Genomic DNA, 17,171 nt, shown 5'->3' with positions numbered 1-17,171 from the left:
GTGAAAGTGAGTTATAGTCCCATTTTTTACCATCTAATATTTTGGGATGAGAATACATGCAGTTTTGTAAATGATTTACAAAATTGACACAAGTACTTGAAATTACATTCTATGTTGGATTATGAATACCGAATATCACCCTTTTAGCTTGGTAACCTAAGAATTAGGGAACAGACACCCTAATTGATGCGAATCCTAAAGTTAGATCTACGGGCACTAACTCCCCCCATACTGAAAAATGGTATGCTTTAGTACTTCGAGTTATAAATACAGATGGATTTCTGTTTTGGGGATATTCTATATGCATTTTGTTAATGTCAGTTACCAGGTGTTCAACATATGAATAGTTTTTATGCAGTTCGCATGTTATTGAAAAATGGAAATGGAAATCTTGTGGTATATTATTACGATTTGATAAATATATAGGTTAAACCTATAACTCACCAACATTTTTGTTGACTTTTAAGCATGTTTATTCTCAGGTGATTATTAAGAGCTTCCGCTGTTGCATGCTAATTTAAGGACAAGAATTGGAGTCAGCATGCTTGTAATATATTGTTTAAAAACTGCATTCGGAGATTTAAATCGATGTGTAATATTATTGTAAACCAATATGTAATATTCGTGTGTAAAATGTTATCTTTTAGATTATCATTACTTGATAATCTACGTTATGGTTTTTGAACCTTTATTGATAAAATAAAGGTTATGGTTTGTTTTTAAATAAAACGAATACTGTCTTTGAAAAACGTCTCATATAGAGGTCAAACCTCGCAACGAAATCAATTAATATGAAACGTTTATAATCGATATGAACGGGACATTTCAGTTGGTATCCGAGCATTGGTCTTAGAGAACCAGAAATTTGCATTAGTGTGTCTAACCGAGTTTGTTAGAATGCATTAGTAAGTCTGGATTTCGACCGTGTTTACTTGAAAAACGATTGCTTAACACTTTTGTTGGAAACTACATATTTTTACATGTAAATATTATGTGATATATTAATCTCTTAACGTGTTTGATATTGTGTGATAGATGTCTACCTCTAGTATAAATCACATCGACTCACCTAATAATAATGAAGAGCCGAATGTATTTTGAGAAGATTCACAAATTCCCGAAGAGGAACTGGAAGAAGAGGAACCCGAAGAGGAGGAACCGGAAGAGGAGGAACCGGATGAAGAAGAAGTTTTGGAGGAAGAAATATTAATAACTACAGAAAAACGGTTAAATAAAAGAAAATCCTCAACCAATGGACCAAAGTTAAAAATGGTCAATGGTGTTTCCGCCGAGGAAGAAAAATATTGGGAAAATTACCAATTTTCTGATGAATCGGATCCCGACGAGGATTCTGATGATGTTATAGAAATTACTCCGGCTCAATTTAATAAGGCAAAAGAAAATAATAAAAGAAAAGCTATCAAAATAGAAAAACTCGAGTCCAAAACAGATGAACTCTATGTTAACATGAAATATCCCGATGGGATATATCGTAAACACCCGTATTTATTAAGTTTTAACTATAACCCAGGGACATCTAAGCCACCAGGTTTTTTTAAATCATTTATGAAAACAACGGCTCGTATTAGGGGAGCACCATATATCCCTAGGAAATTAGCGAAACGAACCAAGTCCGAAGAGGAAGAAACAAGTGAGTCGGAATAAAGAGTAGTAACCATGATGTGTAGTATATGTATTGAAGTGTGCTTGTACTTTTATATTATATGTAAAAATTGCTTGAATTGTTTGTTAAATTTTTTTTTTTTACAAATCTAATCCTCGTCTATTTTATAGTATAAAAACACACAATGGACGTTAAGGATAGACAACCAAATATTTTAGAAGACTTACCGGGGGATATGATTGATGAAATCTTGTCTAAAGTCGGTCAGAATTCATCGGCATAATTATTTATGGCGAAATTAGTTTGTAGGACATTTGAAAGACGTTCCAGGCATGCCTTGGTTTATAAAAGGCTTTCCTTTAATAGATGGTGTATATCCCATTGGGGAGAACCCAAGTTACGCCGTGTTTTCTTTAAGGCATTAAGTGCTGGAAACCCTACTGCAACTTTCCCCTACGGGTTGAGAGCCTATTTTGACTCTACATATCTCAACATAGGACTCCGTTCTTTAGAAAGAGCTTCAAACATGCAACATAAAAAAGCATGTTATGTTTACGAGTTAGTGATGTTCGTTTCTCACCAAATTGAGAAAAAGAACATCGGGTTGCAACTTCTAAATAAAACATTCCCACAAGTGACGGATTCAGTAGTTGAAGTGAGAAATAAGGTTTTTAGATTGTTACGGGGCTGTTAGGCATTATGTAACCCTCGTCCTTTTGATGACGTTACAACATGCTGCCTAGCCAGCGGCCATAACGGTTATTTTCCACAAGACCAAGGATGGGGAATAGTATTAGTAAAACCCGAATGCATGAATTTCTTCTAGACCTATGAATTACGTATCTTTATTGCCTTCACGGAACGACTTGCGTTAAACTAGAAGTGTCTTCGCAACTGCCTTGTATCAAAGTTATTGTGTGCTATACTTCATGCTATATGTAAAATAGCGGTATTGTAAATTTGTAAAAATATTGTATAAAAGTTTGAACGCGAAATATTATTGTATTTAGTTTTTCATATAGAATCGTAGTAGTTGAATTGTATAGTAGCTACTAAGTATGAACTTAACGGGTAGGTACTACCCGAATTAAAACTATAAAACGCTAATATGAAGAAAAAGCTTTTATAAATAAGTTCATATTATGCTACGAAATACTATTGACTACTCTTGAATTCTATATGATTAACTCAATTCTTTTGGCTATTTTTGAAGGAAATGGCACCGATGACTCATCAGAACTTGAACATGAGTGAGGAAGACTTCCGTGTTTTCCTTGCTGCGAACATAGCAGCAGTACAGGCCGCAATGCAAAATAAGAACAATAACTCTGGTTCTAGCAGTGGAACTAATTCTACAAGAAATCGTGTAGGATGCTCCTACAAAGAATTCACTGCCTGTAAACCTTTGGAATTCGATGGAACCGAGGGTCCAATCGGATTAAAACGGTGGACCGAAAAGGTTGAATAGGTGTTTGCCATAAGTAAGTGCACAGAAGAAGACAAAGTAAAGTACGCTACGCATACCTTCACAGGTACTGCGTTAACATGGTGGAACACCTATCTCGAGCAGGTAGGACAAGGTGCTGCTTACGCACTACAGTGGTCAGCATTCAAGCACCTGATGAACGAGCAGTATCGTCTCAGAAACGAGGTCAATAAGCTCAAGGTAGAGCTTAGAGGATTACGAACGCAAGGTTTTGACATCACTACGTACGAACGACGATTCACAGAGTTGTGCTTATTGTGTCCTAGAGCATTTGAAGATGAAGAAAAGAAGATCGGCGCATTTGTAAAAGGGTTACCAGAAAGAATTCAAGAAGATGTGAGTTCGCACGAACCCGTCTCTATACAAAAGGCAAGTCGAATGGCTCACAAACTCATAAATCAGATTGAAGGAAGGATTAAAGAACAGGCGGTCGAAGAGACCAACACGAAACAAGTCAAGAGAAAGTGGGAAGAAACCAGTGACAAGGGTCACCAATACAACAACGACAACAATCACAATCACAATCGCAACAACTATCCCAACAACCGTAACATCAACCGCAACAACAAAAATCACAACCCCAACAACAACTATAACAACCGATTCAACAACAACAACAACCACAACAACAAAGATCCCAACAATAATAACAAAAGGCAGAAGCCATGCCAGAGGTGTGAAGGATACCATCCGACTGGGTTCTGCCCGACAATGTGTACTAAGTGTAAAAGAAGTGGTCATGGCGCGACGAAGTGTGAAGTCTACGGACCGGTGATTAACAAAAATAATGCAACAAATAATGTCGTGACAAATAATGCCGCCTTTATTTGTTATGGATGTGGGAAACCGGGCCACGTCAAGAGTAAATGCCCAAACCAAGGGAATATAAATGGGCAAAGTCGTGGAAGAGTCTTCAACATCAATGCGGCAGAAGCGCAGGAAGACCCGGAGCTTGTTACGGATACGTTTCTTATTGATGAAAAACTTGCTTATGTTTTATTTGATCCGGGTGCGGATAGATGCTATATGAGTAGAGATTTTTGTGCTAAATGAAGTTGTCCACTGACGCCTTTGGATAATAAATTTTTACTCAATTTAGCGAACGGTAAATTAATTACAGCAGATAATATATATCGGAATCGAGAAATTAAACTGGTTAGCGAAACGTTTAAGATTGATTTGATACCAGTAGAGTTAGGGAGTTTTGATGTGATAATTGGCATGGAGTGGTTGAAAGAGGTGAAAGCAGAGATTGTTTGTTACAAAAATGCGATTCGTATTGTACGCGAAAAAGGAAAACCTTTAATGGTGTACGGAGAAAAGAGCAACGCGAAGTTAAATCTTATTAGTAGTTTGAAGGCGCAAAAACTAATAAGAAAAGGTTGCTATGTCATTCTAGCACACATCGAGGAAGTCAAACCCGAAGAAAAGAACATCAGTGATGTTCCCGTCGCAAAAGAATTTCCCGATGTATTTCCGAAAGAATTATCGGGACTACCTCCACACCGATCTGTTGAATTTCAAATAGATCTTGTACCGGGAGCTGTACCAATAGCTTGTGCTCCATACAGACTCGCACCCAGCGAAATGAAGGAACTCCAGAGTCAATTACAAGAACTTTGAGAGCATGGTTTCATTCGACCAAGCACATCACCGTGGGGAGCACCTGTTTTGTTTGTCAAGAAGAAAGATGGTACATTCAGGTTGTGTATAGACTACCGAGAGTTGAACAAACTTACCATCAAGAACCGTTATCTACTACCAAGAATCGATGACTTATTTGATCAACTACAAGGCTCGTCAGTTTATTCGAAGATTGATTTACATTCTGGGTATCATCAAATGCGGGTGAAGGAGGATGATATTCCGAAGACTGCTTTCAGAACGCGTTACGGTCATTATGAGTTTATGGTTATGCCGTTTGGGTTGACTAACGCACCAGCTGTGTTCATGGACCTCATGAACCGAGTGTGTGGGTCATATCTTGACAAGTTTATTATTATTTTCATCGATGACATCCTTATCTACTCAAAGAATGAGCAAGAGCACGAAGAACATTTAAGAAAAGTGCTAGAATTGTTGAGGAATGAGAAACTGTACGCTAAATTTTCAAAGTGTGCATTTTGGTTGAAAGAAGTTCAATTCCTCGGTCACATAGTGCGCAAAGAAGGTATTCAAGTTGATCCGGCAAAGATTGAAACCGTTGAGAAGTGGGAAACACCGAAAACTCCTACGCAGATACGCCAATTTTTAGGATTGGCTGGTTACAACAGAAGGTTCATCCAAGATTTTTCCAAAATAGCAAAACCCTTGACTGCATTAATGCATAAAGGGAAGAAATTTGAATGGAAGGATGAGCAGGAGAAATCGTTTCAATCGTTGAAAAAAAAGTTAACTACGGCACCTATATTGTCATTGCCTGAAGGGAATGATGATTTTGTGATTTATTGTGACGCTTCGAAGCAAGGTCTTGGTTATGTATTAATGCAACGAACGAAGGTAATTGCTTATGTGTCCAGGCAATTGAAGATTTACGAGCAAAATTATACGACTCACGATTTGGAATTGGACGCTGTTGTTTTTGCATTAAAGACTTGGAGACACTACTTATATGGGGTCAAAAGTATCATATATACTGACCACAAAAGTCTCCAACATATATTTGATCAGAAACAGCTGAACATGAGGCAGCGTAGGTGGATTGAACTTTTGAACGATTACGACTTTGAGATTCAATACCACCCGGGGAAGGCGAATGTGGTAGCCGACGCTTTGAGTAGAAAGGACAGAGAACCTATACGGGTAAAAGCTATGAATATAATTATTCGTACTAACCTTACTACTCAAATAAAGGAGGCGCAACAAGGAGTTTTGAAAGAGGGAAATTTGAAGAATGAAATACCCAAAGGATCGGAGAAACATCTTAATATTCGGGAAGACGGAACCCGGTATAGAGCCGAAAGAATTTGGGTACCAAAGTTTGGAGATGTGAGAGAATTGGTACTTAGGGAAGCGCATAAAACCAGATACTCAATACATCTCGGAGCGAGAAAGATGTACAAAGATCTCAAGAAACATTTTTGGTGGCCGGGTATGAAAGCTGACATTGCTACATACGTAGGAGAATGTTTGACGGGTTCTAAGGTCAAAGCTGAACATCAGAAACCATCAGGTCTACTTCAACAACCCGAAATCCCGAAATGGAAATGGGAAAACATTACCATGGATTTCATTACTAAATTGCCAAGGACTGCAAGTGGTTATAATACTATCTGGGTAAAAGTCGATCGTCTCACCAAATCAGCACACTTTCTGCCAATAATAGAAGATGATAAAATGAATAAGTTGGTGCGGTTATACTTGAAGGAAGTTGTCTCCAAACACGGAATACCAATCTCTATTATCTCTGATAGGGACGGTAGATTTATTTCAAGGTTTTGGCAAACGTTACAACAAGCGTTGGGAACTCGTCTAGATATGAGTACTGCCTATCATCCACAAACTAATGGGCAGAGTGAAAGGATGATACAGACCCTTGAAGACATGCTACGAGCATGTGTTATTGATTTTGGAAACAGTTGGGATCGACATCTACCGTTAGCAGAATTCTCCTACAACAAGAGTTACCACCCGAGTATTGAGATGGCACCGTTTAAGGCACTTTATGGCAGAAAGTGCAGGTCTTCGATTTGTTGGAACGAGGTGGGGGATAGACAGATTACGGGTCCAGAAATTATCCAAGAAACTACCGAGAAAATCATTCAAATTCAACAACGGTTGAAAATCGCCCAAAGTCGACAAAAGAGCTATGCGGACAGTAAAAGAAGAGATATAGAATTTGAAATTGGTGACATGGTCATGCTTAAGGTATCACCTTGGAAAGGTGTGGTTCGATTTGGTAAACGGGGGAAACTGAATCCAAGGTACATTGGACCATTCAAGATTATAGATCGTGTCGGACCAGTAGCTTACCGACTTGAATTACCTCAACAACTCGCCAGCGTACATGATAATTTTCACGTTTCGAATCTAAAGAAATGCTTAGCCAAAGAAGATCTCACTATTCCTTTAGACGAAATTCAAATCAATGAAAAACTTCAATTCATTGAAGAACCTGTCGAGATAATGGATCGTAAGGTTAAAGGACTTAAACAAAAAAAAATACCAATCGTTAAGGTTCGATGGAATGCTCGTAGAGGACCTGAGTTCACCTAGGAGTGTGAAGATCAGATGAATAAGAAATACCCACACTTATTTCCAGATGACGCGTCAACTCCTCCAACTGTTTAAAATTTAGGGACAAAATTTATTTAACGGGTAGGTACTGTAGTGACCCGAACTTTTCCATGATTATATATTATATGAGATTAATATTTACATGAATAAATATTTCCAACGTGTTAAGCAATCAAACTTGTTGAGACTTGATTAATTGAAATGAGTTTTATGTAGACAATTGACCACCCAAGTTGACCGGCGATTCACGAATGTTAAAACTTGTAAAAATGACATGATGATATATATATGGACATATATATGGTTAACATGAGATTATGATAAGTAAGTATCTCACTAAGTATATTAACAATGTGTGATATACATAAAAAAAAAAAAATGAGATTATTGAATTATGAAGCTCGAAACGATATACATAACGATTATCGTTATAACAACGTCTTACTAAATACATATGTATCATATTAAGATATTGTTAAACTATATTTAACATGATAAGATGATAATTATATACATCATTAATTATGTTAACAATGAACTACATATGAAAAACAAGACTACTAACTTAAGAATTGCAAAACGAGGCATATATGTAACGATTATCGTTGTAACGACATTTTAATGTATATATATCATATTAAGATATATTCATACATCATAATATCATGATAATGATAATTTTACATCTCACTAGATATAATAAACATTGGGTTAACAACATTAAATGAGATCGTTAACTTAAAGGTTTCAAAACAACACTTTCATGTAACGACTAACGATGACTTAACGACTCAGTTAAAATGTATATACATGTAGTGTATTAAGTTATATTAGTACACTTTTGAAAGACTTCAAGACACATATCAAAGTACTTCTACTTATCAAAAATTCTTACAATTACATTCTCATTCATTTTCATCAACAATTCTACTCGTATGCACCCGTATTCGTACTCGTACAATACACAGCTTCTAGATGTATATACTATTGGTATATACATCTCAATAATCAGCTCCTTAGCAGCCCTAAATGATTAATAACATGTAGGACTCAAAGATTTGTCATCTAATACCAAATATCTAACTAGAAAACAAGTTACATGTTTTATATCATGAATTATTAAACTAAAATACAAACTAGAATTTCCTTTAAATCCCATCCATTATCCATGACCAAAAACATCTACAAACACTTTCATTCTTCAATTTTCTTCATCTAATTTATCTCTCTCAAGTTCTATCTTCAAGTTCTAAGTGTTCTTCATAAATTCTATTAGTTCTAGTTTCATAAAATCAAGAATACTTTCAAGTTTGCAAGTATACTTCCAAACTTTCTAATCCATTCTAAGTAATCATCTAAGATCAAGAAACCTTTGTTACTTATACTAGGTTATCATTCTAATTCAAGGTAATACTCATATTCAAACTTTGATTCAATTTCTATAAGTATAACTATCTTAATTCGAGTAGAAAATCTTACTTGAACTTGTTTTTGTGTCATGATTCTACTTCAAGAACTTCCAAGCCATCCAAGATCCTTTGAAGCTCTAGAACATTTATTGTTACTTCCATTAGGTTTACCTACTATACTTGAGGTAGTAATGGTGTTCATAACATCATTTGAGTCATATATATAAAACTATCTTATTCGAAGATTATAACTTGTAATTACTAGAACATAGTTTAGTTAATTCTAAACTTGTTCGCAAACAAAGTTAATCCTTCTAACTTAACTTTTAAAATCAACTAAACATATGTTCTATATCTATATGATATGCTAACTTAATGATTTAAAACCTGGAAACATGAAGAACACCGTAAAACCGGACATACGCCGTCGTAGTGAAACCGGGGGCTGTTTTGGGTTAGATAATTAAAAACTATGATAAACTTTGATTTAAAAGTTGTCCTTCTGGGAAAATGATTTTTCTTATGAACATGAAGCTATATCCAAAAATCATGGTTAAACTCAAAGTGAAAGTATGTTTTTCAAAATGGTCATCAAGACGTCGTTCTTTCGACTGAAATGACTACCTCTTACAAAATTGACTTGTAACCTGTATTTTCGACTATAAACTTATATTTTTCTGTTTAGTTTCATAAATTTCAGTTCATTATGAAACCATGGCGGCTTTAATCACTCAAAACGGATTTAAAACGAAGAAGTTATGGGTAAAACAAAATTGGATAATTTTTCTTGTTGTAGCTACGTGAAATTTGTAAGAAATCTATACTAACCATAACTTAACTAACTTATATTGTATTATACATGTACTCTAACATATTATGTAACCTCGATAGACCATAGACACGTATGCAATGTTTTGACATATCATATTGACGTCATCTATATATATTATTTGGAACAACCATAGACACTCTATATGCGGTAATGATCGAGTTAGCTATACAAGGTTGAGGTTGATTCTAAAATATTATATATACTTTGAGTTGTGATCGAGTCTGAGACTTGTATGCACTGGGTCGTGGATTGATTCGAGATAATATATATTGTTTTATTTCTGTACTACTAACTGTGGACAATTATTTGTGGACTACAAACGTTAGACTATCAACTTAACAAACTTAAATCGTTAAAACATAATAAAATATGGTATAATTATATTTCAATCATACTTTGATATATATATATATATATATATATATATATATATATATATATATATATATATACATACATACATACATACATACATACATACATACATACATACATATTTGTTATAGGTTCGTGAATCGACCAGTGGCCAAGTGTAATTTTTCGACGAAGTGATAATCTGTGAAAGTGAGTTATAGTCCCATTTTTTACTATCTAATATTTTGGGATGAGAATACATGCAGTTTTGTAAATGTTTTACAAAATAGACACAAGTACTTGAAATTACATTCTATGTTGGATTATGAATACCGAATATCACCTTTTAGCTTGGTAACCTAAGAATTAGGGAACAGACACCCTAATTGACGCGAATCCTAAAGGTAGATCTACGGGCACTAACTACCCCCATACTGGAAAATAGTATGCTTTAGTACTTCGAGTTATTAATACAGATGGATTTCTATTTTCGGGATATTCTATATGCATTTTGTTAATGTCGGTTACTAGGTGTTCAACATATGAATGGTTTTTATGCAGTTCGCATGTTATTGAAAAATGGAAATGGAAATCTTGTGGTCTATTATTACGATTTGATAAATATATAGGTTAAACCTATAACTCACAAACATTTTTGTTGACTTTTAAGCATGTTTATTCTCAGGTGATTATTAAGAGCTTCCGCTGTTGCATGCTAATTTAAGGACAAGAATTGGAGTTAGCATGCTTGTAATATATTGTTTAAAAACTGCATTCGGAGATTTAAATCGATGTGTAATATTGTTGTAAACCAATATGTAATATTAATGTGTAAAACGTTATCTTTTAGATTATCATTACTTGATAATCTACGTTATGGTTTTTGAACCTTTATTGATAAAATAAAGGTTATGGTTTGTTTTTAAATAAAATGAATGCAGTCTTTGAAAAATGTCTCATATAGAGGTCAAACCTCGCAACGAAATCAATTAATATGAAACGTTTATAATCGATATGAACAGGACATTTCATATTCATTCAAGGTGGAACCTATAAGTGGATCTATGACATGGCTAATGAGTGAGTGTCCTACTATACTTCTACCTCCACATCATAAAAAACAAGTTGGAAGGCCCAAAAAGAAAAGAACAAAAAGTGCAAATGAAGTTCAGCAGCCAATTGTAAATAATAAAAGAAAAAAGAGTGCAAGTGATCAAGTGTAGCCCATGGTCAACAAGGGAAAGTTAACACGAGCTGGAACAAACAAAACTTATAAAAAGTATGGTCAACTGGGTCATAACTCAAGGGGTTGTGGAAAGCCAAAGAAAAAAAAAAGATGGTGCAAGTACTAGTCAATCTGTTGGAACTCAAGGTGGTGGAACTCAAGGTGGTGGAAGTCAAGCTATAGATTGAGTAAAGGTGCTTGATCTTGTTAAAGTCTTTTGCAATGGTTAAATGTTTTGAACAGTTTAAGTTATTTGTAATGGTTGAATTTTTTTTTTTTTGTTGTTGTTGTTGTTGTTGTTGTTGTTGTCTTTTGGATATGTTCTTTGATGGATCTTGTTTACATTTTTAATTTGACTTGTTGGATTTGTAATGGAATGCTTTATATTTGGTTAATTGCAATTAGTCAACCTTGGTCAAATGTATAACACTCATTTTGCTTTTTATTAGGTTAATTGCTTTATATTTTGTCAATTGCTTTTTATTTGACAAAATTGCAGTTTTATAAGATTGTGTAAGTCAACCTTGGTCAACCTTAGTTATTACACTCATTAGGTCACTTTGTGTAAAACAATCAAAACCCTATCTATGCAGTTTTGTAAAGAGAATTCAAAGCAGTGATCTATCTATGCATATAAAACAGTCTACCTTACTTATTACACTCATTTAGTTCACTTTGTTTTGGTCAACCTTGGTCTATCTATGCAGTTTTATAACACTCATCTATGCATTCAAAACCCTAAGATATGCAGTTTTATTGCGTATAAAACAGAACTCTGGTTATTACACTCATTAGGTCTATCTATGCAGTTTTATATCTTTGGTTATTACACTCATTGTGCAAAACAGTCAACCTCTGCAGTCACAAGTGTATGTATCATTGATCAAGTGTAATGGTCTGCAGTCACAAGTGTATGCAGTCTACATAAGTGTAATGGCCTACATTCATTTGGTTATTACACTTTATGCACTCACAAATGTATGCAGTCTACACAAGTGTGTTGGTCTGCACTCATTTGGTTTTTACACTAAATGCAGTCACAAGTGTAATGGTCTGCAGTCAATATATCATTGATCAAAACACAAAAAATCATTGCTCAATACACAATTGAAATACCAATAACAATAGTCAGATACAAAAGGTAAATCAATGAACAACAAGAATTTTTATTTCGATAACAAACTCATAATATTGAGTTACATCATTGCTCAAACTATCAAATTACAATTACAATTAACCTACAATCTAATTGAAATACCAATAATAAAAGAAACAAAACCAGCTAAAAAAACACAAATTTCTTCCATTTTAGCAATTCGGCATCTTTTTCTAGTAAAACATCTTCAATAGGAGGATCCACCCATCCAATAAAGCCGCAATCCTTTCCTTCCTGTATCATTATTAGTTTACATGTCAATTAATCGTGTCTCTGTTAGTGGAATTAACATTAAAATTAACGAACAAACCTTTCGAGCACATCAATAGAATCTATGACCTGGATTCTTGATGTAGAAGACTTGCGAATAACAGAAAATTACCACACACACACACACAATACACATCCATTGGATCGTGTTTTCAATTTTGGATTTTTTGGTCCGTAGAACGAACGAAGAAGAAGATGAATTAGGGTTTTGAATCGTTTATTTGGTATTTAATTTGGGATTTATTGTCACGTGGCTAGCATGTGGTTTTTTTTTTTTTGGAAAGCAAGCATAATATTAAAAACCGAGAGAATACAAAGTACAATGAAAACAAACAAAACCGTAACGAAACTAAACCTCAACAACGACAAATCCTATGCTAGAGCCAAAAACTTCTTTAACTAAAAACATAGAATATGTCTGGGACGAGAAGAAAATTAGCCTATTCCGGATCTAATATTTGATGTCGAAAAGGAAGAAGCCGGGTTGATAAGCCATTAATGCCACATGATATTTGATTTCTTCAATCTCTTGGAGAACCACCCGAAACTTGAAGCTTGGATGTTTGTAAGGATTGTAGCCGCTTTCCAAGGAGTATTTTTGAAAACTAAATCGTTTCTTGCCCTCCAAATATGATAGCTACATGCCCATTTTGCACCTTGCCAAATGTCTTTCCCTACATTATTTTGTGCCAAGAAGTAAGATGAGTCGTCGAAAATTTCCTAGAGCGATAAGGGAGACAAAAGAGACACGTTTATGTTCCACCATTTGAAGATGAGAGACCAAAGCTCCATGACCCGCACACACTGAGTTAAAAAATGGTCGACCGATTCGACTTCATTCATGCAAAGTGGGCAAAGAATGAACGTAGCATGTGGTTTACATTAACGGTGCTGTTTAACGGAGGTAATAGGAGGGACGAAAATGGGGCTAATTTCATCAATTAAGGATGTATTTTGCATAAATGTGAAAACAAGAATGGTTTGAGAAAAAGATAATAAACACGGGGACGAAAATAGCAATTTTATCTTTTTTAATTGTATTATTTGAAATTTGCAAAACAAAATCAAATTATTTAAATTTTTAAATATTAAATATATTTACTGTATTAAGTAATTAATAAAAGTCAAAACTAGTTCAAAGAAACAACGTGGCGCTAAATTTTGTGGGACCCTCTCCAGAAACAAAATCAACCTTCCTTATATTTCTTGTAAAATAATTGAACTTTTCTAATGACAACCCTAAGGGTTGTCATTAAGAAATAAATATATGCATAAATAAGTAGTACATGGAGGTAGTTTTCTGCAAGAAGTGGGTAGTTATATTGAATGTACAATTGTTTGATGCATGTTTGAATGGCTTAAAGACAGCCCTAAATCATTAGAAATTTTCAAAATAATTTCCCCTTTTTTATTTCTTGTACAACAATTTATCTTTTTTTTTTTTCCTTGAACTGCTATTTCTCTATATTTATTTATTTTTTTCTGCAACCTAAAAAATGGCGTCGTATAGAATATTAAAATTAGGGTTTAATGCAATATCCCGTTGCTTCGCCTCCAAAATCACAGCTCCGAAAACCCTAATTCGAAATCCACCGTCAATTATCAACCACAACCATCATCAAATCAGTAAGTTTTCAAATTACGCAGTTTCTAGGGTTCCTAAAAATTCTTCATTTTCAGCTGTAATTGGTAACACGAACTCAACTTTTAGGTTTTTTGGAAGTAGTTACAGAAATTATTCCGTTGCTTCGAGACAAAATAAGCATTATAATCATAGGGACTTTAAAAGATGGTTTGATAACCCTAGAAATGTTTTGATAGCAGTATTAGTAGGATCAGGAATTGGTTATACTGTAATTTTTGGTACTGTTGAAACGATACCGTATACTAAAAGAAAACATCTCATTATAATGACGATAAATGTGGAGAAAAAGATCGGTGAGTCCGAGTTTAAGAAAATAAAAGATAGCTATAAACGAAAAATAGTGCCTGAAACGCATCCGGATAGCGTTAGGGTTAGAATGATTACTAAAGATATCATTGAGGCGTTGAAACGAGGATTGAAAAAAGAGCAAGTATGGACGGATTTGAATTATGCGTCAGAAGGTGGGCCCGCATTGGAGAGTAAAGGGGAGAAAGCGGCGATTGAATTTCCGGAAGAGACTAATGCAGGAGATTTGTGTATTGGGAAAGATGAAGTTCTCGATGATACGTGGGTTGATCAAAGTATGAAAAAGGGGGAAAAAGAAGGGGTAAAGTCGGATACTACGCATTTAGAGGGGTTGGAATGGGAAGTTTTGGTGGTGAATGATAAAGAAGTAAATGCGTTTTGTTTGCCTGGTGGGAAGATTGTTGTGTTTTCGGGGTTGTTGAAGCATTTTACCACGAACGAAGAGATTGCTACGATAATTGCGCACGAGGTATATGTTTAGTTTGTTGATGAGTTGCTTTTAAGATTGGTTTGTGTTTCTGAATTTGTATGTGTTTATTTATCTTAACTTGGGCCATTCATATATACTCCCTTTTTTGTGCATTAAGGTTTTGTAGTTTATGTTGATTGAATCTTTTTGGGTTGGTGGCATAATGCTACATCTTAAGTTACTTATTTGCTTATTGTTATTACTAAGAGGATGTAGATTATAGTTATTTTGGGGAATTTAACGCAGCTAATAAACAAGGCTTTTATGTGTTTGTATGTATTTCAGCTAAATATGAATATGTTGTAGGTTGCACATGCGGTGGCTAGACATTCAGCTGAGCAGTTTACAAAGAACATCTGGTTTACTATCGGGAAGATAATTCTATTACAGTATTATGAGACAGATCTTGTCAATCTCATGTCAAAACTTCTACTTGATCTTCCTTTTTCTCGACGGTATGCTATAAGTCATTATTATAATATGTTAAACTCGTGTTGCATACTTGGCATTCTTTGGTTGTTTAATTGTCATTTGGTGTCTATTGCATATATAAGAGTGTTTTCTTAGTGGACGGGGTGGCCAGGGATGCATATTTTTGGGTTCAAATCTCACTATAAGCGTATTTTGGGGTGGCCATGGAATAAATACAGAAACGGTCACGGAATAGCCCAGTTAGACTGCGTACATCTGAGCGAAAATACTCCCTTTTCAAAGAGTACCCTGAACACGGAATATCTTATCTGTATACCCGTTTATGAAAGTCGACTGAGTAGTGAATAAACTTTTGGAAGATTGTACTTTGCTTTAAACGGTGCGAATCCAGGATCAAAACTTAAAGGATACTAATTTCTAATATCCTAATGGCACATACAATAAAATCGCAAATCCTGAAAATATATTGGGTCCTATAATTATTTTCTGGTTAACCAGTGGTGGCCTATACCATAAATCTTGAAAATCATACTCCGTACTAATTTTTTTACCTAGAAAACATGTGCTGATACTTTAAATACGGAGTGCTGTTGTAGCCTTGTAGGTAGCTTTTGTTTATACCAAATATTGGAGTATTTCATATATACGTGGTTCAAAATGCATAACAAACGAATTATTTGAATAGGTGACTAACTTTTTTTTTTTTAAAGAAGTGGTTCATCTTAATTATATGAAAAATGTATTTTTCTAGAATGGAGATTGAAGCTGATTACATTGGGCTGTTGCTAATGGCTTCAGCTGGATATGATCCTCGTGTTGCACCAAAAGTATTTGAGAAGTTGGGTAAAATAGCTGGGGATTCTGCTTTGCAAAATTACCTTTCTACCCATCCATCCGGAAAAAAGAGAAGTAAATTGCTTTCTGAAGCTAAAGTGATGCAAGAAGCAGTGTCTTTTTATCATGCAGCCAAAGCTGGACAAAAGGTTGATGGGTTTATCTTATGACAAATTGACAAGTGATATTTACACCAAAATCGTTATTACCACATACACCATGGTACAGCGCAAATAGTTTTGGGTCCCGGTAAACATCGGGCGAAGCTTCTTTGGGGCAGAAGGGCCCCCCAATTTCCGAGATATTAGTATTAGTAGTATAATTATAATATAATATACTCGTATTTAGTATAGTTTAAATATATTTATTACAACATGTTGAGTTGAGTAAGTTAGTTTTAGCTTTATTGGTTAACCATTGTAAGCTAATTGGTAGGTTCAGGTCACACTATAATCATTTTTCTAGCCATTTTTCGTTTTGTTTTTATTTTTTTATTTTTTTATTTTCAAAGTTTCGTAGTTACTAGATGATGTATTGAATTGTGAGTAACGAGTAACAAGTTGAAAATTTGAGATATCTAATTAGAGTGAGTTAGAAGTTAACCACTAATAGACATTTTTTTGAATCCAGAAATGAATTAAAGATGCACGGTGCATCATTTACGTTTTCCCATTGCAACCAGCGGAGGGCATATAAATATAAACTAGTGAAATGACCCGTGAAACCACGGGTTTGTTTAAACAAAACAGTTTAATTATATGTTTTAGGTATTAAATACATATAAATGCTAAATTCATTTAGTCCGTCTTCGGTTGTTGTGAGATTGTTCGTTAGATAGTTCTTTTCTTCATTTCTTCACCTTAGAAGCCAATGCTACATTTTTGTTAATGAGC

At 34.6% G+C, this 17,171-nt stretch overlaps 1 protein-coding gene across 1 annotated transcript; it reads left to right on the top strand.

The window, feature by feature from the left end:
- The first annotated feature begins 14,088 nt into the window (after window positions 1-14,088).
- On the top strand, window positions 14,089-16,740 carry LOC139893413 (mitochondrial metalloendopeptidase OMA1-like). Its single transcript, XM_071876579.1, has 3 exons — window positions 14,089-15,012; window positions 15,319-15,467; window positions 16,196-16,740. Exons 1-3 carry the CDS (start codon window positions 14,089-14,091, stop codon window positions 16,446-16,448), a joined length of 1,326 nt encoding a protein of 441 aa, XP_071732680.1. The 3' UTR covers window positions 16,449-16,740.
- Window positions 16,741-17,171: the final 431 nt, after the last annotated feature.

This window comes from Rutidosis leptorrhynchoides, chromosome 2, assembly GCF_046630445.1.
Source record: "Rutidosis leptorrhynchoides isolate AG116_Rl617_1_P2 chromosome 2, CSIRO_AGI_Rlap_v1, whole genome shotgun sequence".
In the NCBI taxonomy this organism is placed as follows: Eukaryota; Viridiplantae; Streptophyta; class Magnoliopsida; order Asterales; family Asteraceae; genus Rutidosis; species Rutidosis leptorrhynchoides.
This window is presented reverse-complemented; position numbering and strand designations above follow the sequence as displayed.

What these genes read in the sequence shown, in the direction of transcription:
- LOC139893413 (XM_071876579.1), top strand. Translation starts at nt 14,089, where the DNA reads ATGGCGTCGTATAGAATATTAAAATTAGGGTTTAATGCAATATCCCGT. An exon ending in CTACGATAATTGCGCACGAG is followed by an intron (nt 15,013 to 15,318) that starts GTATATGTTTAG and finishes AATATGTTGTAG; the next exon opens with GTTGCACATGCGGTGGCTAG. An exon ending in GATCTTCCTTTTTCTCGACG is followed by an intron (nt 15,468 to 16,195) that starts GTATGCTATAAG and finishes GTATTTTTCTAG; the next exon opens with AATGGAGATTGAAGCTGATT.